The 25294-nt window shown below is 49.8% G+C and overlaps 2 protein-coding genes and 1 pseudogene across 2 annotated transcripts in view; 2 read left to right on the top strand and 1 right to left on the bottom strand.

The window, feature by feature from the left end:
* Positions 1-1467: 1467 nt before the first annotated feature.
* On the bottom strand, positions 1468-10428 carry DUSP15 (dual specificity phosphatase 15). The gene is made up of 7 exons (XM_036121859.2): positions 10276-10428; positions 9491-9524; positions 7815-7897; positions 5210-5259; positions 4258-4332; positions 2911-3082; positions 1468-2042 (listed from the first exon to the last, which is right to left on the bottom strand). Exons 1-7 carry the CDS (start codon positions 10294-10296, stop codon positions 1767-1769), a joined length of 711 nt encoding a protein of 236 aa, XP_035977752.2. The 5' UTR covers positions 10297-10428; the 3' UTR covers positions 1468-1766.
* Positions 10429-18327: 7899 nt separating this feature from the next.
* TTLL9 (tubulin tyrosine ligase like 9) overlaps positions 18328-25294 on the top strand; it is a 38272-nt gene continuing 31305 nt past the window's right edge. The window contains exons 1-2 of the mRNA XM_036121846.2: positions 18328-18392; positions 22517-22560. Coding sequence (XP_035977739.1) covers positions 18378-18392; positions 22517-22560 — 59 coding nt within the window. The 5' untranslated portion in view covers positions 18328-18377. The remainder of the gene's footprint in view (positions 18393-22516; positions 22561-25294) is intronic.
* LOC118554389 (cell division control protein 42 homolog pseudogene) lies at positions 20273-21041 on the top strand (annotated as a pseudogene).

Genomic DNA, 25294 nt, shown 5'->3' with positions numbered 1-25294 from the left:
TGTATCTTTCATTTAATTGTCAAAGGGAGTTTGCAATTTGAAAGAGGTCAAGTAGCTCAGGCCGCTCCAGGCTTTGTTGTGTACACAGGGAAACTAAAACTCCGAATGAGCACAGAGCTGGATGCCCGGTCAGCGTTGACCGGAGGCTGGAAGTACTGCCCTTCATGTGCACCTGTCGGGGGGGCCTTCTTCATGCTCCCCACCCTCTGTTCTCCCATGCCAGCAGCCACTCGGTTCTGAGCCCTCTACATTTAAAGTCACGATTCGGACTCACCTGTAGGCCTCCGGGGGGAGGGGGAGAGGGGGCGCAAAGCATCTCACAGGAATAAATCCAAGTGTAATAATTACATCTAAGTGGGAATCTTAAGTGTGTCTGACAATCTTTTCATTTTTCTGGGTGGCAGAGTCATAGTGATTGGGAGGATGGGGTTCCCTCAACTTTCCAGCCAGACTGCCTGGATTCAAATCCCAGCCCCACCACTTGCCAGCTGGTGACCTTGGACATCAACTCAGTTTCCTGAGGAGGCTGGGCAACAGGTGAGGATTATTTCATCCATCCTCCCACCCCCAATACTGGAATCTGGGCTTCCCCTACAGCCCTGAACACAGTGCTTGGTGCATAACAGGGACCCCATACAGGTGGCTATTAGATTGGAGTTTTTTCAGACCCCTCTCGATTCCAAGTTACTTTTAGTTCAGAAAACTCAGCTCGGATGACCTCTGTTCACCCTTGGGTCAGTTTGCTGCTTGCTTGGGCTGCCCCCTGGCCTTTAAGCTCTAGGTGGGAAGGGTCTTGAGTGGGAGAAGATATTTGCAAATGATATATCCAATAAGGAGTTAATATGCAAAATATATAAAGAACTTATACAAGTCACCACCAAAAGGCACCAAGGAACTACTTCTTAACAGCCACCATGGGACACAGACTGCCTAGGTTCAAATCCAGCCTCCCCTACGCTAGCTGTCCTCAGGCAAGCTGCCTACCCTTTCTGAGCCTCAGTTTCCTCCCGGGGATTAAGTGAACTCATGCATATAAAAAGTCAGGCATGAAGGAGGCACTATTTGGACAGCTTACTAGCTACTATTTGTGAATAGGGAAGAGGAGGGAGGTGGTGAGAAGGACTCAGAGGGGGAAGGGGGTTCAGAGAGAAGGAGGGATTCAGGGGCCTTTTCAGGAGACCAGGGCTTCAGGGAGAGATATGGGGGGGGTGGCTCAGGGCAGTGAATGGAGTCCCGGAATTCAGCTCTGCCCAGAGCAGTTTTTGGGAGGTGGCAGGCTCCTCCAGACCCTAGGGGATGCAGACCGCCTCCCAGCCCTGTTTCCTGCAGGCTCCAGCCCCAGGCAGACTCCTGCACCCCTGCCCCTTGCTGAATGACTAGGAGGAGCTCAGACAGACAGCTTCTGTGTCTCTTTAATATCCTCCAGGCCCATCCACCCCCTTCCCCCACCCACCCACTCCCACTCCCGCTGCCTTTAAGGGTGGAGGCCCGGGTGCCCCCTCCCCCCAGCCCAAGGACTAAGGCACCAAGTGGCTGCAGCAGGCCCGGCCCAGACACAGAGACGCACGGATGGAGGACGGACAGACTGCAGACGCAGACAAGCAGGGCGGGCAGCAGGGGCAGGGGCAGGGCTCAGGCCGCCGCGGGGCTCCCGCAGGCTCCGGGCCCGTCCTGGAGGCCGTGGGAGGCCCAGGCAGCCCCGAGGGTGGGGGTCGGGCTGGGGGACCGGTCGGAAGGAAGAGGGGCGCCAGGGCGGGCCGGGATCCTCACTTGCCGCCTTTGCGGGACAGACACCGCGGGAGGCAAGAGAAAGTCTGCTTGACGCGCGCCAGCAGGGGCAGCGGCCGGTGGGCCTCGCGGGGCGGCCGCGGCACCAGGCGCTGCAGGGCTCCCTCGGAGGCCGCCGAGTGCGGCGCGGGGGGCGCGGGGGGCGCGGGCGCGGGGCCCGGCCGGCAGCGCTTGCAGAGCGGCAGCAGCGCGCGCACCTCCTCCTCGTCGCGGAAAGGGCTCTCTCCGAAGCGCTCCTCCAGCTGCCGGCGGAGCTGGGGGGGCGGGGGGGGGAGCCGGGGGTCGGTCGGTGCCAGGCTGCCGGCCCGTCCCCTCCGCGGCGCTCGTCGCTCCCGCCCGCCCGCGAGCTCCCCACCCCTCGCTAGGCCCCTCCCCTTCCCGAGCCTCCCCTCAGCCTCCCTGCTGAGTTTCCATCGCCCTCATGGAGCCCCCTCCTCCTCCGAGTCCCTTCCCTCTCCTGAACTCCCTTCCCCTTTGCCACGCCATCTTCCCGACTTGCTAAAGCGACGCCCGCCCCCCCGCCCCCGGGCCCGGGGTGTGTGTGTGTGGGGGGAGCCCACCCGAATCCTCCTCCCTGAGCAACAACCCCCTCCGCACTGGCGGCCTCTTTGCCTGCCTCTTTCGTCCAGCAGCGTCGCAGATAAGCCTCTGAGTACCAGCCTGGCACCTGAGGAGAGCCTTCCTGCACCTGCTGCCTCTCTCTCAGCCCTTATTCCCAGGTTCCCGACCTCTCCATGTGCCATCCGCCCAGTGGGCATAAGAGAAGGAGATGCTCTGGCCTCTCAGGGACCCAGGGGTGGAGTAGGGAATGGACATCTCTCCCCAGAGGGGTCAAACATTCAAATGCCTTCAGGTGCCAGCGGGTAGAGCAGGCGGTGCTGGGACCTGGTCACACTGAAGGGTCCATAGTCTGGCCCAAAGGCATCCAAATACTAAACTAAAAAGGAAAAGGTAACATCTGGCTGACCGAACAAAATACATCTAGAGGCTAGATTAGCTCAAGGGTCACGAGTTTGAAACCCCCAGAAAAATCTGCTGTCAGGTCTGACTTCTTTCCCGCCAGTGCTCAACTCAAGCGGGCCCCCAGCCCGGGCCAGCTCCTGCCTCCGCCGCGGCCCCTACCTTCCGGGCACTGCCCCAGCCAAACTCTTCAAGCTGCTGCCTAAAGCCTGGGTTGGGGTTGGCGATAGGCCGGGTGGCCTTGATGGCTTCAAGCACGTCCCGCCAGCCTAGCCCCGTCACAGTCATCACATAAGCCGTCACGATGGTGGTGCTGCGGGAGATGCCTGCAAAGCTGGGGGCCCGCCCCGCCCGCCAGGCTTCAGGTAAGGCCCAATCGCCGCCGTGCCCTGCCCCCAGAGACCCCCGCCCCACCTCAGCCCTCCCGCCCTCGCTTCTCAGCTCCTGTCACAAAGAGCCTGCCCGGACCTGTTTTCCCACTTCCTTTGCCCATGCTGTTCCTTCTGCCTGGAGTATGCCCCAGGGAACTCAGGCCTCTGACGTGGGAACATCACTTCATTCATTCATTCAACAAACATTTCCTGACCATCGGTTATTTTTCAGGTACTGGCGATATATGGTGGGGAAGAAAACAGACATGGTCTATCCTGGGGCTTCCAAGATGGCTGCGTGAGACGGCCACTAACCAGGGAAACAATTTCAGGTGGTGCTAACTGCTCTGAAGAGGAGTCCAGGGGCCAAGAGATCATATAGGAAAAGGTATTAATCTAGTGGAGGGGTTGGGGAGGGATTAGGGTAGGCGTTTCCAAGGAAATGACATCAAGCTGAGTCCTGAGAGATGGGAAAGGGTCAGTCAAGAATGTTCTGGGCAGTGTTCGAAGTCCATGAGGTGGGAGCTGGTGGATTTGAAGGGTGGGGAGTTGGCCAGTGCCGCTGGAGTGGGGGAAGGAGGGGCAGAGGGCGACAGACAGGCTGGAGGAGCTGTTCTTAGGACTAGGGCTCTGGCAGAGCCATCCCGAGCCCAGCATAGGGTCGGTGCTCAGTGGGAAGTTATGGGATGAATGACATCAACTGGTGTGTGTGTGTGTGGGGGGGGGTGCTGTGAGTCCTGTCTCCCAGCCTGGGGTTCCCCACTGCTCTGCCCTATTTCCTCAAAAGCCTGGAGGGGAGGAGAGGGAACCAGAACAGTTGGAGGGTGCTGGGCTACCTGCGTGACCTCACCTATCCCCTCCTGATAGCCCAGCAGGCAACAGTCTTTTCTCCATTTTACAGATGAGGAAATGGGAGTCTCAGGGAGAAACAGCACTTTGGCCTTGGCCACACAGCTGGTAAAGGACAGAGCCCTGACTGGAGCCCCTGATCGCCGCCCTCAGGTGAATGGCCGACTGTCATGCATGGCAACGGGCTGGAGAAGGTCCATCCCAGGTTCCTCCTGCCCCATAGGGTGAGTGCGTGCGTGTAATGGAGGACAGCCCCTTACCTGCTCCCCTCATTCCTCTCTTAACTCACCAGTGCACAAGGCAGTTCCCCCCATTGAGGCGGCAACAGTGGATGAAGTTGATACATTCTTTGAAGTGCTTTTTGCTAGAGAAGAAAGCAATAGGGTCGGGAACATTGGGGGGCAGGTGTCCTAGGAGTTGTCCCCCTCCGCACTGATGGGCTGTCAAGAGCCCTGGGTCCTCAGGGCAGCCAGCCCAAGCAGCGAACAGGGCCTGGACTACAGTACAAGGGGAGTGGGGTGCGAAGCAACAACGGTGGCATTTCAGGCAGTGAAAGGGGCTGATGACGAGAAATCCCACCACAGAGGCAGGAGCCCCTCCCCATGGGGTCTGTGGATCCTATTTTCATGGAGGGTTTATCTTGGTCTTTCAAGGACATGGATGGGAGGAGACAGAGGAGTCCCACTCCTCTGGGGTGTGCAATCAGAGCGCCTGATTGCAGGGACAATGCTGGTCAGCCATGGGTTGGGAGGAGTGTCTTTGTGGGTCACTCCCAGGCTGGGAGGCACTGCTGCTCATAACACAAAATAAATCCTGTTTTCTGAGTCCCCGTTACATGCCAGGCCCTGTCCCGGATCCTCAACCTGTGCCATCTGATCTCAGAGAGGGAAAGTGATTTGTGCAAGGTCACACAGCAAGTAAATGGCAAAGCCTGGCTGGAGCCCAGATGTCTTAACTCCAGGGCCAGGAACTGGCGGAGCCTAACCGCTTCAAGTCTGGGTACTCTCTCCATTTCACAGCTGAAGACACTGAGCTCTGGGAGGTTAAAGGTCGCGGCCAGGGGCATTGGCAAGGGCGTAGCTGACACAGGGTCAAACAGAGGTCTGAGTGAGCACTTGTGCTAGGCTCCCCAGGACAGCTTTCTGGCGTGAGTCCTCTCTTTCCTCCCCCAGACCACCTCTCCCCCTCCCTACCACCACCACCACAGAAGACACCCCTGTTGGTGCCTCCAGAGAACTTACATGAGTACCTCGGGGGTGTCCGCCACAGGGATGCGAAGGTAGGTTATGTCCTGCAAGTACAAAATACACATGGGCAGTGGGGGGCCCTTGGCTGCACCCCTGACCTTGGCCAGGGCTGCCGAGCACCTCATGACCCCAGGCCAGTTCCTGCCCCTTTCTGAGCCACTGTTAACCCTCTCTATCCAAAGAGGGTAGCTATCACCTCTGAGCGCCTCCCAGCTCTATCTGTCTGTCGTTCCAGAACCTTCTGAGAAGATGGCATCCTAACTTCATAGGTGACTTGGGCATGAGGACTTGATAAAAAGTATTCAGGAACCTTTTATTTAATAGGTGGGAAAGGGCCAGTAACAGTGACTCTCCTCCAAATGAGGATTACAAAATTACACCAAAAAAAGGGCAAAACAGGGGCACCTGGCTGGCCGAGTTGGTAGAGCATGAGCCTCTTGATCTCCGGGTTGTGAGTTCGAGCCCCACGTTGGATGTAGAGAGATTACTTAATTTAAAAAAGCATTTTTTTGTTTTGTTTTAAGATTTTATTTAAGTATTTTTTCATAGAGAGAGAGAGCACAAGCAGGGGGAGCGGCAGGCAGAGGGAGAGGAAGAAGCAGGCTCCCCACTGAGCAAGGAGCCCAATGCGGGGCTCAGTCCCAGGACCCTGGGATCATAACCTGAGCCGAAGGCAGACGCTTAACTGATTGAGCCACCCAGGCATCCCCCAAAAAAGGTTTTTTAAAGGTTTATTAAAAACAGATTTCATTATCTTGAAAGGAAACAAAAACCATGAAAATAAGTTTATAGCTCATTAATTGTGGTTATAAAACTACGTGCTAATTATTAAAATAATCAAGGGATGAATTGTCTCCCACAAACTGGCTATGACATCCTTTACTTCATGCTTAACCTTCACACAAGATCATAAAGATGATTTGTGCTCCTGTTCCAAGAATCACTTTTCTCAAGGACCTCTTTTAATCCTTTGATACTCAAATGATTGTTTTCCAGTGCCAGGCCCACCACCATTCCTGACTAAGGGGCCCCGGGCCAGGTCCTCACTTGTTAATGGCTTTGTGTGAGATTCCAGCCCTTCTCTGACTCACTTTTCCCAAGGTCACACCATCCTGCATCTTTTGCAAGGTTTGCAATTTCACTTTGCAACACATTTGGCCTTGGGATTGCTTGGCATTATCAAACCCTGACTGGTAAGTTCACTGATAGATGGGGAGGCAGGGCTGCTTGTAGGAAGAAGGGAAGGCTGTTGGAGTGGGGACTCGTTTGGCAAGCAGTCATTTCATTAGTCAATCTATTCATGACTTGACAACCTTCCCTGTGCAATCTAGTGACTGCATACTCCAAACACTCCAAAACAAGCCTGTCCTATAAAGAAAAACAGACTCCACTGACCTGGAAATCTCTTGTTTGAATGACACTGAGAATCACAGATTATTGGAGGTTGCTTTTAGAGACCATCAACGCTGACACATGGGGACACTAAGGCCCAGAGAGGGGAAGGAACCTATCTGAGGTCACACAGCAAATCTGGGATAGAATCTGGTTTGGATTTCAGATCTCCAGAGCCCTTTTCCACCCACAGTTAATTCCCCTTTAGTGGGGGACACACACTCTAATAGATAAGGAGGAAGGGGCTCTATTTATGGGATAAGAATATGATTAACTTTGCTATATCAGCTGTAATTTGTTGGCTGTTATGTGGCTCTCAACAACTCAGTGAGGTAGGTGCTGTTATAAAATCACCAATCCAGGGTGGTGCGGTCGGTTGAGTGTCTGACTCGTGGTTTCTGCTCATGTCGAGGGTCTCAGGGTTGTGAGATTGAGCCCCATATCGGGCTCCGCACTCAACGCAGAATCTACTTGAGATTCTCTCTCCCTCTACCCTCCTGCTCGTGCTCTCTCTCTCTCAAATAAATAAATCAATCTTTATAAAATTCCTATTTTACAGATCAGGCAACTGAGGCTCAGAGTGGTGAAGTCCTGTGCCCGAGATTACAGAAGTGGTCTGGATTTACTACTTTCCTTTTCTGGGTTAGAACACCCTTACCCTCTCTTTTCCAGGATAAAACCAGCACCAATCCTTTCGGTGGGCGCCATGCTTTACTGTGTGCCAAGCATCTTCACCATCCTGCAGCCCCTTTGCATCCTCACAATAGCCCCTCTGGGGGCAGACAGGACTGAGGGATCAGAGGCCCAGACAGGTGAAGTCACAGCCCAAGATTACACAGTAAGACACGGAACCCAGAATCATCCATTTGTAGCCATCTATTCAGTTAGGCAAAGGGAAGCCCTCGCGGGGCCTTTTTAAGGTTCAGGGTGAGGCCTCTGGGGTCAGAGCGTCAACTCCTAGCTCCTTAGCCTCCTGGATGTGTGACCTTAGGCAAGTTACTTTACCTCTCTGGACCTCAGTTAACAAATAGGGATCAAATGGGGATGCTGATGTAAAACAAGTCAGTTTTTAACAGAATGACCTAGTATGGGTCAGAGAGGCAATATAGGGCCTGGCACATGGTAAGTACTTGATAAATGGTGCTGTGGGGGCACTGAAGCTCCCCTCCGCACCTGTATACAGCCCAAGGACAGGGGCAAAGAGTACCTGCCGCAGAGGCTGGGGTGACTCGTGGATAGAGATGATGTGCGTGATCTTGTTCCGGCCCAGCTGGTCCGGGTCTTTGGCATCTGAAAGAAACAAAATGCCTGAGCCCATCTGGTCGGTGCGACTTACGTGTCCCTGACGGCCAAGAGAGGTGGGAGCTCGCTGCCCAGCTCCCCTCCCCGCCCCTCCCTCTCCACTTCGGCCCACCCTCTGCCAGCCTCCTGCTCCTGGCCTGACAGGTCCCACCACACCTCTAGGCTTCAGTCCTGGCGCTGGGGTACCCACAAGTAACAGCCCAGCCTCTTCCCGGCCTTGCCCCTGCAGTTCCTTCCACGGCAAACACCCTCTCCTGGCGTCTCCTTGATCTAGCAACTCTACTTCCGGGAATCCTGTCTACAGAAGGGTTTGCTCACTCAGAAAGCTGTGTGTAGAAGATGATGTTCTTTGCAGTACTGCTCGTAACAGTAAACACACCAGAAATTGTTAAAAAATGGGAGCAATCTACACGTCCACCCTGAGAGAACTGGATAAATAATGGTATATCCATACTTGAATACTGTGCAGCCATTGGATAGAAAAGACCTCTCTGTGCTGATGTGCAAGCATGTCCACAGTATATTATCAAATAGGAAACAGGTGACTGAACAGCATGCAGAATAGACTTCCATTTTTGTTTTAAATGTTACATCTGCATCTACAAAGATATATGAAAACTGACACAGGGATAAACCTCACACTTCTATCGGCGGCTGTCTCCAGGGGCTGGAATCCAGTGTATGTGGATCTTTTAGAATCAGAATAAATAACACATATCCCCTCTCTCTCCATAGGTCTACTTCATTCAACACGTTTCCTGTGTGCTTACTATGTGCGGCCTTGGCTGGGCATGGAGGTGTAGGGGCAACTTCATAGCCCTTGCCCTCATGGGCCTACAGACTTCAAGAGGATCCAGAGCTTCCTTGGCTCAATACTCAAAAATCAAGTAGCATGAACGGCTGAGGTGGCTCCCAGGGAGGAGGAGATCAGATTTATGGGAGTGGAGCACCTATGCCAGGGCGGGGGGGGGAGGGGGAAGGGGGCAGGCGTAGATGGAGAAAGCCCTGTCCTGGGGCAGATGCCCCTTCCTCTCTGAAGATTTCTCTGACTCCACATGGAAAAGTGTGGAGTCTCAGGATCAGCCGGTCTCTTAGCACAGGCCAGGGAAGGTAGAGGGCCGTGGCCTTGGGACAGAGTGGGTGGTGCTCACTAACAAGTTTCTGGGGTAGAGTCCAGTCTCCAGAGATCTCCCCTCTGTGTAGAAGGTTGTAGGGGGAAGGTTCCCAGCTTCCCAGCTAGAAGCAGCACCCTCGAACAGACCTCAACCCAGAACTCAGGGCTGTAAGAGCCCTTAGAGGTGAGTGGGCCTTGTGCTGAGGGAGAGCCTGGGGCTCAGAGCAGGTGCAGACTTGCCTGGCATCTGGCAGGTGTTGCAAGCCCTTTGCACTGGGGACACTTCCCACCCACATATCCCTTAGTCCTCATGAGCTCTCCTTCTCCCTCCCAGCCTGGCCTTGCTTCCCTGCCCCCAGCCCCATTCCTGAGCGCTTCCAAGGTGCGTGGGCCAGAGCATGAATGGTGGACACAGGCCTGGGACAGGCAGAGTGCCATGGCCTTGGGACAGAGTGGGCAGTGCTCACCAATGAAGTTTCCGAGGTAGAGTCCAGGAAGTACCTACAGGAGAGACAGGCTAGGGTCAGTGGGGTAGGGGTGCACGCCTTCCCACTGGCTAGCTGGGGGCCCACAACCCATCTCCATCCCATGACAGGTGTCTGGACCCCAGGACTCAGGGAGCAATCTCCTCCCCCTCCTGGGCCTGGACTCTGTGAGAGGGGCTGGGGAGGGCAGGAGGGAGGGCACCAGAGGAGGCCAGCTTGGGTAGGGGTGAGAGCTTGAAAGGGGGGAGGAGAGGAGGAACATAGGGGAGGGGGGCAAGGGGAAAGGTGAATTTGCCAGGTGGGTGGTGGGGAATTCTGAGGAGGGAGGTGGGAAGGCAGGGACAGGGGGAGGGTCATGCAGAGGCAGAGGGGTGAGGATGGAGAAACAGCACCAGAGAGAGAGTCCAAGGAGTCACAGACAAGGAAGACAGAGACACCTGGAGACAGGGAAAGGGACTCAGAGAGATAGAGTGTGGGAGTGACAGAGAGCCACAGAAAGACCCAACAAGAAATAGAGAGTCACAGAAACAGGCAGAGACAGCGACACACAGAGACCGAAGCCAGAGACACACAGAGAGACAGAGACGAGAGCAGAGAGACACAGGGATGCAGGGTCAGAGAGTCACCGGGAGACAGAGATCTAGACACACGGAGCCTCAGGGCGAGGGCCAGAAGGTCAGAGGCGGGCACAGCGACGCAGGCGGAACCGGCACCGCGGCGGGGCTGGGGGCGGCCAGGCGCGGGCTGCGCGATCCCCGCCCCCCTACCTTGGTCATGCCATTCCCCATGATCCCGGGGGCGGGGGTCCGGGCGCACCCCCAGCTCGCCGCCCGGAGAGCGCTCGGGTCGCAGCTGCCCTGCTGGCCCAGGCCCGGCGCCTGCAGCCTGGCGGGGAACAGGGGCCCCTGCCCGGCCGCCGCCGCCGCCGCCGCCGCCGCCACCACCGCCCGCCGACCCCCGGCCAGGGAGGGAAATGGTGGTGGAGCCACCGCCGCCGCCGCCGCCGCCGCCGCCACCACCGCCGCAGGCTCCTCCTACCCCCTCGGTCATGTGGGGCCCCCCCCACCGTGGGTCGCGGCAGGGGGCTGGACAAAGCCCCAGTGTGCCGGGCCCGGGGCCCGCGGGACAACGGCAGCTTGTTGGGCCGCGTGGGGCCGCCACCTCCGGAGGTGGGGGCGGGGCGCTCCCCCCACCTGGCACCGTCAGGCGCGGGCGGGGTGGGCGCGGGGGCGGGAAGAGTCCCCGGCCGGCCCCGCAGCCACTCAGATCCCAGCTCCGGCGCTGCCCCGGACCTCCCTGCGGGCCCTGGCGCTCCCTCCGCCTGGCCGCGGTTTCCTAGCAGAAACGTGACGGGCGCTGGACTTGGATCGCTGTGGGTCCCCCTATATTCAGATACCGTGTGGGTAATTCCTTCCTTCTGTACATCCTCACTGCTACCCCGCCCGCATGCAGGCGTCCTACCAGCCAGCCGTCCTCCTCTCCCCACTCATACGGCCATCCGCCCTCCCATCCTCCAGTCCACCCATTCATCCCTCCCTCGGTCCATCCATTCATCCATCCATCCTCCCTCCCTCCCTCCCATCCCTTCATCCCAACCACATTGGCCTCTATGCGGATGATGTCATCTGGGTCAGCTCTGCTGAGACCAGGCATAACTGCCCTCAGGGACCTCAAGAGATCAGAGGTAAAATGTGAGGAGAGGGAGGCAAGGGGGGAGGTTCCAGACGCCTGGGTCCCTTGGAATAAAGGAGACTACAGTAGGATGTAGTTAGAGGCCGGAGTACTGGACCTGAAAAGGTTCCAAGCCCTATTCAGCTCTGACCTGCTGGGTGACCCTGGACAGCTCCCCATGGCTCCCAGCTGCCCTGTCTGTGTGTCTCAGTGTGTGGAGGTGAGCCCTTTCTGGCTGCTAGGACCAAAGCTGAAGAATGTAAAATACTTGAGACCGGGCACCTCCTATGGGTCTGAAATAGAAGCAGCCGAGCCAGCTTGGGTCCTCCAGGCACCCTCCACCCTGCGTCCATAGTAGTAGGTGATTATGGGGGAAATGTTAGTACAGAGCAGGACGGAGAGTTGACAGAACCTGTTTGAAATGCAGTGACTGGAGAGAGATAAAACTGTCTTTGGCATTTCTTTCTTCCTCAAATTCACAGTGTACATGGGGCTGCCTGTCTCATCTCTCCCTGTGCACAGGATTCTCATAAAAACTACAACAAATGCTTACAGAGCACCTACTATATGGTAGGTACTAGGGACCCAGAGGTGGCTAAGGCAGAGATGGTTCCTACCTTCGACAGCTAACAGTGTAGACCAGCACTGCCCAATAGAAATATAATGTGGGCCACACGTGTAATCTTAAATTTTCTAGTGGCCACATTAAAAACGTAGAAAGAAACACGTTGTTAATAATGTTTTTATTCAATCCAGTATATCCAAAATATTATCATTTCAACATGCAATCAATATTTAACAATTATTGAGACATTTTACATCCTTTTTATTGTATTAAGTCTTTACAATCCAGTGTGTACTTTACACTTTGAGCACATCTCCGTTCAGGCTAGCCACACGTCACATGCTTAACGGCCGTATGTGGTTGGTAGCTACCTATCGGACATCTCAGGTCTAGGAGGGAAGGCAAACAAAATAAGCAAACAGAGTATTACAAATGCTCACAATTTTCAGTGAGGGAAAGAAAAGGAGGCAGGATGAACTTTCCTTAAATAGGCAACATCTGAGCTGAGACTTGATGTATAAGAAATCCAGCTATTTAAAGAGTAGAGAGATTTCCAGCAGAAGGAACAAGACAAGCAAAAGCCCTGTGGTGGAAAGAGTTTGGCCTTCATGAGGAGCCAGTGGGACTGGAGAGGAGGGGGGCCAAGGAGCTTGAGGCTAAAGAGGGAGTGGGGAGCCAAGCGTATAGGACCGTGTATGGCCATAACTGTGAGTTTAGGTTTTTCTCCTCTGTATGATGGAAATCTGGTGGGCAAATTTAACAAGGGAGGCTGGCCCTGTCATCCGGTTTACATTTTAAGTTGATCACTTTGGCCCCTATCCAGAGTGAATATATTAGAGAGGCAAAGCAGGGAGGCCAGGGAGGTGGTGGTGTCCTGGGACACGGCGGGAGCAGAGAAACTGGAAAGAAGGGGACAGACTTAATATTTTGGCAGCACAGCTGATGGGACTAGGAAATAGATTGAATGTGGGGGAGAGGGAGGAATTCTACGGCCATTCCCCATTTTCCTGCCTTGAAAACCACTGTTGGTGCTCCAGAAGTGAAAGCAGGATTTCATCTATTCAGCAAATGTTTATTGGGCATCAAGTTATGCATGAAAAATGACGCCAAAGATGTGCTGTGTGACTTGAGTTTCCCAGAATGCCAACCCCACAGATGGCATAAAGAAATGCTGGTGGTGGGGTCTGAAGACTAGTTCCTAGTCCTGGCCCTGGCCTTAGCAGCTCTGTGGCCCTGGGCAGGCGACCAAATGCCCCCGGATCGGTTTCCTCATCCACAAAGGGGCAATAATTAACAGTGCTTTGGACTCGTACTGGGTTGTTGGGGGAATAATCAAACTGCATGTACAAAGGAACTCCATCACATTAAAAGCTCTGTACAAACACCAGCTGTAGTTATTAGGCTTAACACATTTAATGTCTATGAACTGTTCCGCCTTCGAAAGTGTTAGCTGTCACGAAGCTCAATTTGCCTTAAATAAGTCAGGGAGAGATTGTTTTACAAAACCAGGAATATGAAGATGCTAAAATGCAGGTCTCACTTTGTCACTTCCTTGCTTAAAACCCTTCAGCGTGGTTCATTGTGGTAGGCAACATAACGGTCTCCCCGAAGATGTCTGTGCTCTAATTCATAGAAAATGTTAATATGTTATATGGGAAGGGGGATTTAAGGCTGTGGATGGAACTAAAGTTGCTAATCAGCTGACCACGAGATGGAAAGATTGTCCTGGATTATTCGGGTGGGCCCAAGGTCATTCCCCGGGTCCTTATAAGTGAGAGAGGGAGGCAGGAGTATAGAGTTGGGGGGCGGGGATCTGATGGTAGACACAGAGGTCGGGAGTGTTATGATTGCTGGCTTTGAAGATGGAAGGGGGTCATGAGCCAAGGAGTGCAGGTGGAAAAGCAAGGAAACAGATTGTCTCCTAAAGCCTCCTAGGAACCCAGCCCTGCTAACACCTTCATCTTAGCCTAGTGAAACCCACTTCAGACTTCTGGCCTCAAAAACTATAAGCTCATACATTTGTGTTCTTTTAGGTCACTCAGTTTGTGGTAATTACAGCTGCAATAGGAACCTAATACACTCACCAATGCCCTTAGGAAAAAGTTCAGTCTGTTTAGCATCGCACACAAGGCCTCGTGGGATCTGGCTTCTGCCTCTGTGACTTTGAGCAAATTTCTTAACTTTCGTTATTTCGTGAGTTTCAGTTTCATCATCTGTAAAATGGGGAGGAAAATCCGCTATAGGTCTGTAATGAGATTAAATGAGAGGATATATTTCAAGTACCTAGTAGAGAGACCAGCAACATAATCCATCATCATTATTATCATTGTCATTATTATTATCATGGAGCAATTGACAGGGAGTTAGGAGGCCCTGGTTCTGCTCTCCTCACTAGGGCTCTGTTTCCACATTTGTAATAAAGGAAACAACAACATAGGGGTTTGGCAGCCTCGTCTCTCCCCTCTTCCCCACTTTTTCCTGGCCACTGATCCGCATTCATTTCCACAAATATGCTTCACTCTCTCTGATTTCCAATTTTGCACATGCCGTTCCCTCCACCTGGAATACTCTTCCCATCCCCTTTACCAGACTAATTGACCCCAGTTAAAAATGGTTAGACCCCACCGTTATGCATTCCCAAGGCATCCTAAACTTCTTCCTCTAGGGTAGTACTGATATTCTCTCTTTTTTTTTTAAGATTTTATTTATTTATTTATATATATATAGAGAGAGTGCAAGTGAGAAAGAGAGAGCACAAGCAGAGGGGAGGGGATGGGCAGAGGGAGAGGGAGAAGCAGACTCCCCACTGAGCAGGGAGCCTGATGGGGAACTTGATCCCAGGACCCTAATAGGATCATGACCTGAGCAGAAGGCAGATGCTTAACTGACTGAGCCACCCAGGCGCCCTGTAGTACTGATAGTTTTTTCTTATTAGGGCAAAAAAAAAAAAAAAGAAAGAATAAATAAATCCAGATAAGAATACTTTGGCTTATTGGCTTCAACTGTGTTGTTTCAGTAAAACAAAACATTCCAAATAAACTTAAAGTAGTTGAACTTTCCTCTCCTCTCTCCTCTTCCTTCACTCTCCGTAGAGGAAACCATTGTGAATTTGGTGTTCATCTTTATAGTCTGTATTTTTAAAAAATATTAATTAATTAATTAATTAATTAATTTGAGAGAGAGAACACGAATGGGAAGGAGGGGCAGAGGGAGAAGCAGGCCCCCTGCTGAGCGGGGGTGGGGTGGGGTGGGCTCCATCCCAGGACCCTGGGATCATGACCTGAGCCAAAGGCAGACACTTAGCCGACTGAGCCGCCCAGGTGCCCCTCTAGTCTGTATTTTTAAACTTTTAATACCAATATACCCATAAGTATCTAGAATATACTTTCATATGTTTATAATTAATACAAATTTTAACCTTGAAAAATATTTATCATTCTACAACTCTTATTTTTTAAAGATTTTATTTATTTTATTTGAGAGAGAGAACAGGAGTAAGAGAGAGAGCAGGAGCAGGGGGGAGAGGGAGAGGGAGAAGCAGACTCCCCACTGAATAGGGAGCCTGATGTGGGGCTCGGTCCCAGGACCCTGAGATCATGACCTGAGCTGAAGGCAGACGCTTAACCAACTGAGCCACCCAGGTGCCCTCCAACTCTCTTTTATTCATTCAACAGTAGGTTTGGGGGATATTTTTATGTTGATATAGATCTGGACCATTAATTTTTGTCAATGAATAGTATTTTTTTAGAATATATTCCATTTTCTTAATCCATCTTGCTATGAGTGGACATTTAGATTGTTTCTAGTATTTCCCATAATTATAAAGAATGTTGCAGTGAACATCCTTGTACATATGACCTATGAACAAGGATGAGAATTTCTTTAGGGAGGAATGTCACCTTGCACATTAGCTCCAAAGTGATAGTCCCTGGGCTGTGCAGCTGTATTCAGAGAGCCTATAGGATATATGTCCAGTAGTGGAATCAGGTTGTAAGTTGTGTGCATTTTCAACTTTATGAGATATTGCAAATTGCCTCCTAAAGTGTGAGTCTACCGACAGCATATAAAGATTCACTTTCCCCACATCCTCAAAAACACTTGACTTTGAACGTGTTTTTATTTTTGTCTAGGTGATATGTATAAAATAATATTTTATAATTGTTATGATTTACATATCTTGATGTGCTTACTGGCTATTTGAGTTTCTTTTGCTGATAGTTCTTTGTTCATATCTTTTGTCCATTTTTCTTTTCTTTGTGAGGTGGGGTAGTCTTTTTCTTAATAGTTGTAGTTCTTTGAGTACTAGTCCTTTGTTATATACGTTGCACATATTGCCTCCTAGTCTGTAGCTTGTCTTTTTTTTTTTTTAAAGATTTTATTTATTTATTTGACAGAGAGAGACACAGCGAGAGAGGGAACACAAGCAAGGGGGAGTGGGAGAGAGAGAAGCAGGCTTCCCGCGGAGCAGAGAGCCCGATATGGGACTCGATCCCAGGACCCTGGGACCATGACCCGAGCCGAAGGCAGTTGCTTAACAACTGAGCCACCCAGGTGCCCTGTAGCTTGTCTTTTAATGATCTTATATATTTATTTATTTTAGAGAGAGAGAGCATGAGTGGGGGAAAGAGGTAGAGGGACAAGCAGACTCCCTGCCAAGCGGGGAGCCCGACCTGGGGCTCTATCCCAGGACCCCGAAATCACAACCTGAGCTGAAGTCCGAAGCTTAACTGACTGAACCTCCCAGGTGCCTTATTTATTTATTTGAGAGAGATAGAGAGAGCAAGGCACAGGTGAGATCGCGAGGGGGGGAGGGGCAGAGGGGGAATGAGAGGGAGAGAATCTCAAGCAGACTCCACCAAGAGCAGAGCTGACTCTGGGCTCGATCCCATGACCCCAAGAGTCAGTCACTTAACTGACTGAGCCACCCAGGCATCCCACCCCCTTTTTAAACATTTTAATTATTTATTTATGTAGCTTGTCTTTTAATTGAACCTACAATGTCTTTCGTTGTATGGCAGTTCAGATTCTGAGAGAGCCACAGATTAATTTTTTCCGCTATGAGTTGTGCTTTATTAAGAAATCCTTGGGGTGCCTGGGTGGCTCAGTCGGTTAAGCGTCTGTCTTCAGCTCAGGTCATGATCCCAGGGTCCTGGGATCAAGCCCCGCATCGGTCTCTCTGCTCAGCGGAGAGCTTGCTTCTCCATCTCCCTCCGCCTGCCGCTCCGCCTGCTTGTGCTCTCTCTGTCAAATAAATAAGTAAAATCTTAAAAAAAGAAAGAAAGAAACCCTTCCCCACCCTCACATCATAAAATATTATATATATACTTAAATATTTTTTCTAACAGCCTGAAATATTTGTTTGTCATATTTATTCTTTAACCTGCTTGAATTAGGCATCTATTTTTCACTCCTATGGAAAGTCAGTTTCTCAATGCCATTTACTGATTTATGATGCCACTCCTATTGTACATAAAGTTAAAACACACACACACACCTGTATGTATTTCTAGGATCCCTATATTATTCCATTGATATTTGCCTCTCTTGGGTTGAGAAGGTCTCTCAAAAGTCCTTGTTGGATTTAAAAAAATACACATCTTTTCAATATTGAGTCTTCCTGTCCATGAACATGTACATCCCTCCATTTATTCAGGGCTTCTTTAATATCCTTCAATGTTTTCTAATTTTTCCTATGAGAATATAAACTCCGCAAGGGCAGATACTTGTTGGTTTTGTTCATTGCTATATCCTCATAGAGTCAAGAATGAGGCATGCCATAAACTAGAGGCTTATTAAGGATTTGTTGCTTAATAAAATGTCTTGCATATATTTTATTAAATATGTTCCTACATAACTTATATTTTGTTGCTATGAAACAAACAATAAAATTTTTAACAGTTTCTAATCAGCTATGGTTGGCATAGATCCCAGGGCAGTGGAGAAGGGAGGCAGGGAAAGGCAGGGAGCCAATACAGGGTGCAATGACGAATAAATTGCTAACGTAGTGGAGAGGCCGGATCGGATTTGTGTTCTTCACAAATTTGAGCTCTTCAGCTGCAGTGCCAAGAATGAACTGGAATGGCTAGGGCAAGAGTGGGCACTGGCAGACTGGTCAGGAGGCTACTACAGGAGTTGAGGTGAATCCTGGCATCAGGTTGGTGCCTAAGAATTAGAGAGTGCCCGAGAAAAAGCAGAATAACTGGCCGCGTTACCAACTAACCAAATGATAAGGCGACTCAGTGAGGGACCGAGTGAGGAAACTTAGTACCATTACATTTACCAAAAGCTGAGCTTTTCATTCTGAGCGCTCGTAGGTCTAGCGAAACGCAGCTGGAAGAGGCGCTGGGCAGTCAGTGCCCGCCGAGGGCAGCCAGTCTCTGGCCGGTGCGCCCCAGGGTCGCGGAAGCGAGGGGTTGGGAGACAAAGGTCGAGCGAGTAAGGGGGTCTGGGCCGCCGCGGCGCGCAAAAGCTTTCAGCGGCTGGGATTGGACACTAGCCCGCGCGGAGAGGCGGGCCCTTGGCTCATCCAATCAGAGCGGCGGATCCGGGCGCCCTCCGTCGCCTTGGCAACGGGACGCGGAGGCTCGCGCGCGGCGCTGCGGCGGTTTGGGTCCGGCCCTGGGGAATCGTACCATGTCGCGCCCGAAGGTAGGAGTGCCGCGGAGTCCAGATGCTTTCATCGTCCTTAGAGAAGGGAGGGAGGCCACGGAGGCATTCCGACTTGGGGGCCCCCGCGGAGTGATTCCGGATAGAGTGGGAGGAAAACGATGAATACAGAGAAAAGACTTCAAGCCCCGGTTGGCCGCGCGCCGCGGGAGGTGCTGCGCGAGGTCACCACCCGGCTCGCTGGCGGGAAAGTTACGAAAATCCGGGATTCTAAACTGTACTCAGCGATTTCTGTGACCCTGGGGGAACCTCAGAATTTTCGATTTCCTGACCTGGAAAAGCTCTTAGAGGTTACGCTCATCCCGCCTCCCGTTTGCCTACCCATCCATCCATTCCTAATACATTCATCCTAAAACGCTAATCAGTGCCTTCTTTAAACTGAGCCCAGTGCTGACCAATAAGGACTCAGAGGTGAATCAGACAAATTCCTGTCCTTAAGAGTGCACGGGCCAACTCCCCCACTTTAAAATGGGAAAAATGTGACCCAAAGGAGGGAAATGAATTACTCTAGAATCCAGCACCCCCCCCCCCACTAGCCTGCTTCTCATCCCGTGCTCTGCTTCTCATGAATTGGCACCCCCATTTCTTTAGTTCCCTCTCACAACAAAAAAACGAGTGATTCCATTGCGCCCACTCAGATAATCCAGGATAATCTATTTTAAAGTCAGTTGATTATATCTGCAACCTTAATTTTCCCTTGTTATGTAAGGTATTTACAGGTTCTGGGATATTAGGACATGGGCATCTTTTGGGGGAGCATTATTCTGTCTACCACAATATTCTATCATCAAATAATTGGAAAATGAAATTTTAAAAATATTATTTAAAATAGCATCACAAAATCAAATACCTATGAGTAAATTTAATTTAAAACGTCCTAGACTTCTGGAAAATATTGTGGAAAGAAATTAAAGAAGACTTAAATTAATGGAGAGATAGACCATATTCATGGATTGGAAGACTCAATACTTGATGATGTCACTTCTCAAAATCTATAGATTTAGTACAATCCCAATAAAATTCCAACACACATTTTTGGTAGAAACCAGCAAGCTGATTCTAAACTTTATATTGAAGTGCAAATGACCCCAAATTGCAAAGACAATTTTGAAAAAAACAAGGTTAGAGGACTTATAGTACCTGATTTCAAGATTTACTAGAAAGCTATTGTAATTAAAATAGTGTGGTAGCTGGGGCGCCCAGGTGCCTCAGTCGTTGACCATCTGCCTTCGGCTCAGGTCCTGATCCCAGGGTCCTGGGATCAAGCCCCGCATTGGGTTCCCTACTCCGTGGGAAACCTGCTTCTCCCTCTCCCACTCCCCTTGCTTGTGTTCCCTCTCTCACTGTGTCTCTCTCTGTCAAATAAATAAATAAAATCTTTAAAAAAAAAAGTGTTGTAGCAACATAAGGGTAGACAAATAAATAAGAGTCTAGAGATAGACCTACATGTACACAGTCAACTGAATTTTAACAGAAGAATCAATGCAATTCAGTGAGGACAGGAAAAGTTTTCCTATTCTTTTTTTATTTTTTAAAGATTTTATTTATTTATTTGTCAGAGAGAGAGAGAGAGAGCACAAGCAAGGGGAGCAGCAGGTAGAGGGAGAAACAGGCTCCCTGCTGAGCAAGCAGCCCGATGCGGGACTTGATCCCAAGACCCTGGGATCATGACCTGAGCTGAAGGTAGACACTTAACTGACTAAGCCACCCAGGTGCCCCAGGAAAAGTTTTTCAACCAAAGACTGGATAAACATAAGGGAAATAGAACTGAAAACATGAAAGAGTATAAAAGATATAATCAAAAAAGAGAAGGACACCTTACTAGTGCTGGGGTAGTTGGAGGGACTTGAATGTACTACTGGGATAAGACTTCGCGTGCTGGCCAACGCCCCGGCGGAGAAGCTGAGGTCATCATCGAATTTGAAATATTTAAAGTGGATACAAAACTGTTTCAGCAATGCAGACAATTAAGTGTGTTGTTGTGGGCGATGGTGCCGTTGGTCAAACATGTCTTCTGATATCCTACACAACAAACAAATTTCCATCTGAGTATGTACCGACTGTTTTGACAACCATGCAGTCACAGTTATGATTGGTGGAGAGCCATATACTCTTGGACTTTTTGATACTGCAGGGCAAGAGGATTATGACAGATTACGACCGCTGAGTTATCCACAAACAGATGGATTTCTAGTCTGTTTTTCAGGGGTCTCTCCATCCTCATTTGAAAATGTGAAGGAAAAGTGGGTGCCTGAAATAACTCACCATTGTCCAAAGACTCCTTTCTTGCTTGTTGGGACCCAAATTGATCTCCGAGATGACCCCTCTACGATTGAGAAACTTGCCAAGAACAAACAGAAGCCTATCACTCCAGAGACTGCTGAAAAGCTGGCCCGCGACCTGAAGGCCGTCAAGTATGTGGAGTGTTCTGCACTCACACAGAAAGGCCTAAAGAATGTATTTGACGAAGCAATACTGGCTGCCCTGGAGCCTCCCGAACCGAAGAAGAGCCGCAGGTGTGTGCTGCTATGAACATCTCTCCAGAGCCCTTTCCGCACAGCTGGTGTCAGCATCGTACTAAAAGCAATGTTAAATCAAACTAAAGATTAAAATTCGTTTTTGAAAAAAAAAGAGTTCACGGGCTTACTGAGGGTTCTAGAGGGGAGGGGGGTGGGGGGATGGGTTAGCCTGGTGATGGGTGTTAAAGAGGGCACATATTGAATGGAGCACTAGGTATTATACGAAAACAATGAATCATGGAACACTACATCAAAAACTAACGATGTAATGTCTGGTGATTAACATAATAAAATAAATTTAAAAAAGAGTTCACGTGCTTTTGTAGGGGGCTAATTTCTGTCAGTTTCATAAAGTAGTATCCTCTATCCCTTCTACTGGCTCTTTGAGGGATAGGATGGTGTGGTAGGCAGAATTCTAGAAGGCCCCCAAGATTCCCACCCCTTGTGTACACACCTTGTATAATTCCCTCCCCTTGAGTGTGGGTAGAGCCTGTGAATTTGATGGGATAGTTACTACCATGATTATGCACCATGCATCATATAGGACTCTATTGTGGCTGACCTGGAGTGGGGAGGATTGGAAGTCAGAGGGATGAACTCCTGATGACCTGGAGGAAAGCAAACATCCATGTTGTGAACTGCCTAGGGGGCCATGTTGAAAGGAACTGCACGGGGCCTCTAGTTGCTGAGAGCAGTCACCAGTCAAGAGCTAGCAAGTAAACAGGGACCTCAGTCCTGCAATCCTGAGCAACTGAACCCTGCCAACAATCTGGATGATCTTGGTAAAGGACCCCAAGCCCATGCATGAGAATCATAACCCAGGTCATCACCTTGCTTGTAGCCTTGTGAGACCTGGCCAGAAGATCCAGCTAAGCCATGCCCAGACTCCTGGCCCACAGAAACTGCAAGACATAAATTTGTACTATTTTAAGCCGCCAAGTTTGTGGTAATTTGTTATGCAGTAATAGAAAACTAATGCAGATGACAAGTCTGTCCAAGTTGCAGTGGTCATCCTGCACAAGACCAATTTTGATTTCTTTTTTCATACCTGCCATTAGGGATCAGTCTTACCAGGACTAAAGACCAAACTGTTTTAGACGTGGTAGAAGCAAAATAATACCCACCCCCAACCCCCATTGAGGATTTGAAAGGTCCATTTTGGGTGCAGAAATTAACTTCACTCTGAGTCTTTGATCCATTCCCCTTCTGGACCATGGATCTAATCAAATATTCAAGTTTCAGTTCCTTCTCACAGAGCTGGCTGAGCTCAGCCCTCAAAACTGGGGTTCAGGGTTGGACCTTTGGAGCACTGAAAACTAGGTATTCACTCTACTGGTCATGCCTGTGGAACAATCCTATGAAGTGGGGCGATTTGATACCTTGAATACTTGGTGATTTATTCCAAGGACCAAGCTGCTGGGCACATGTTGACCAATGTGAACTTGGCCAGGCTGGTCCTTCACGCCTAAGGATCTGGGCAGTGTTGTGTCTGATGGTTTGAGCATTTTAATATCTGCAGTAAATTGAGCTGGGAAGGCAGGGTGGATATGCAGAACCAGTTACATCGCTTTTCTTTTCTCCTTGCAGAATCAAAATTACAAGGGCCATGGATTGTCAAAGGGAAAAGAGCGGTGAGTGTCCCCACGCAATCTAATAAACACAAAAGTAATTTCCTTCCTTCCTCCCTCCCTTCCTTCCGTCCTTCCTCCCCTTTATCCAGCTCTGCATCACTGAGCACTTACCATGTGCCCGGCTGTATTAACTCCTTGAGTCCGTATCACAATCCTTTGAAATAGATACTACTATTGGGTCCGTTTTATAGGTGGGGAAACTGAAGCTCGGAGAGGCGAGGGAACTCACTCACGACTATAGGATCAGATAGTGACAGAGCTTGCCGGGCTCCAGGGCCCATGTTGTCTGTACCTATGCCCTCCTGTCTCTTTCAACAACCACGTGATGACTTGGTAACCCCAGTGTTAACTCTGCCCTGATCCTCTGCTTCCCTCTGCGGCAGTAACCCGGGTGCAGAACTCAGCACCTCGTCGGATCCCCTAAAGGGAATCCACTCGCACGGAGCAGGAGGGAGCAATGTAGACTTGACTGACGTTTTTTTGGGGAGTCAGAGGAGGTTACATCGCACACGCTGTAGCACATAGTCTATTTCATTAGATATTTCTCCGCTTTCTAAAGCTGCTTCTGGTTGCACCGCCACCGAGGAGGGCTTGTGTGGCCTCTGACCCTTCCGCCATGCAGCACCCATCAGAGCAATGCAAGCACAGTCCCAGATGCTGACCCTCAACTTAAACACCCACTCCCGCCCCAACCCAAAATAGGGCACTTCAGTTAACAGGATCTGTTTTATTAGGATAGACACCCATTAGAAATGTGTTTAGCTACAAGCAATAGGAAATCCAACCAATAGCAGCTTTAAAAAAATTGTATTAACTTTCCTCATGTAACAAAGAGCCTGGAGGGCTGGTGCAGTGGTTCAGCTCGGTCAGAGTTCTGTCTCCGTGCTGGTCTTGACCTTTTCCCTATGGACACCAAGTAGCTGCTATAGCCCCAGCCTTCATGGCGAGATCAAGATGGGAAGAAGTGGGGGAGGAAGTCTCAAGCCGCATCTCTTTCTCTCTTTATTTTAATCAAAAGAACCCATGCTTTCCAAGAACGCACCCTCTTTAGCAATCGTACGTTTTTATCTCACTGACCGGAATTGTGTGACCTGGACCCCCCAGGCTGCATGAGGCTAGGACTATAAGTTACATAGGTGATGTTATACTATTATTGACGTAGGTGATGTTATACTATTATTGTTCTGCGGGCTGCTTATGTCACACAAAGCTGTATTTTCAGTATTTATCTGTGTTGGTGCATGTAGATCTGGATACATTTTAACTACTATATGTGTTCCATTGTATACCACTAGTTATTTATCTACTTCCTGTTGAAAGGCCTTTAGGTTGTGTCTTAGTATTGATTCCCTCCAGAAGCAGACCCTGAGCGGTTTATTTGGAAGGTTGGAAGGTGATTCCAGTAAGCACTGGCAGGGAAGTGGGGATGTGAGACAGCTAAGGGAAAGAAACCAATAAAAGGCGCATTACCGACAGGTTATTGCAGTGGGCAGGTGGGCTCAGTCCCACTGGGGATTCCTAGGAGATAGTGCAAAACACACTGCAGACTCATCCCAACTGAGCAATGAGGGGCTGGAAGATTTATCCATCAACTCCAGTTGTCATTAGTTGTGTGCTGTTGGGGGAGGGGCACTTTGGATTTGCTTTAAGCACTGGCTGAGCAGACTCTGGGGGCCAGAAAAAGCCCTCAGGCAAAGAGCTGCAGGTGCTGGCAATGGAAGACCCTCCAGTTGACTTGCACAGGAGTGGAGAATGCCCAAGGGACAAGGGCGGACCACCAACTGTGTGCTGCAGGTTATTTCTATAAAAAATATTAATAGTTACAAAACGAGCATCCCTGTACATATAATGCCCAGTTGCATATGTAGGGTATCTATCTAGAGTATAGAGCTAGGATGGAACTGCTGGGTCTAGAGTCTGTGCAAATTCAATTTTACTAAGTACTGCCTTGTGGTTCGCCGGAGTGCCTTCTACCAGCACAGGGAGAGTTTCCAATTTTAGCACATTGTTGCCAAACTTGGACTTTTAGATTTTTGCCAGTCTAATGTGTATGAATAGTACCTGACAGTTTTAATATGCCAAATTGCTCTCTAAAGATTTATCCAATTTACAATTCCATCAGCATTATAGGGTAATTATCATTTCCACATTCTTGCGAACACTTGGTATTTGTCTGATTTTAAACATTTCCCCCAATCTGATGGATTTTGAAATTGTATCTCTTCATTGTTTTGGATTAAATTTTAAATACTCCTGACTTTACTACTTTAGAGCAGTGGTTCTTAAAATTTGAGCTCAGGATCTCTTTACTACTAAAAAATTATTGTGGACTCTTACTAATTTTTGTGTGGCTTGTATTTATCAATACCGTATTAGAAATTTAAAATGATAAATTAAAAATATTTATTAATTCATTGAAAAAGCAACAAGGTACTCTACCTGGTAGCATAAATAATGTATTTTTATGAACTTATAACTGTGTTCTCCCTCCTGCAATGTTACTAAGATGAGTAGTCATTGTTTTTACATTTTTGTGAATTTCCTTAACGTCTGGCACAATATAAAACATTTGGCTTCCTAAATGTTCTGGATTCAATCTGTTCTGATATGTTGTTTTGGTTGAAGAATAGGAAGAAAATCCAGCCTCACAAAGATATGTAGTTGGGAAAGGGAGGGCTTTGTGAACCCCTGAAGACCCCGAGGAATACCGGGACCACCCATCAAGAACCGCTAT

Source organism: Halichoerus grypus, chromosome 10 (assembly GCF_964656455.1).
Source record: "Halichoerus grypus chromosome 10, mHalGry1.hap1.1, whole genome shotgun sequence".
In the NCBI taxonomy this organism is placed as follows: domain Eukaryota; kingdom Metazoa; phylum Chordata; class Mammalia; order Carnivora; family Phocidae; genus Halichoerus; species Halichoerus grypus.
This window is presented reverse-complemented; position numbering and strand designations above follow the sequence as displayed.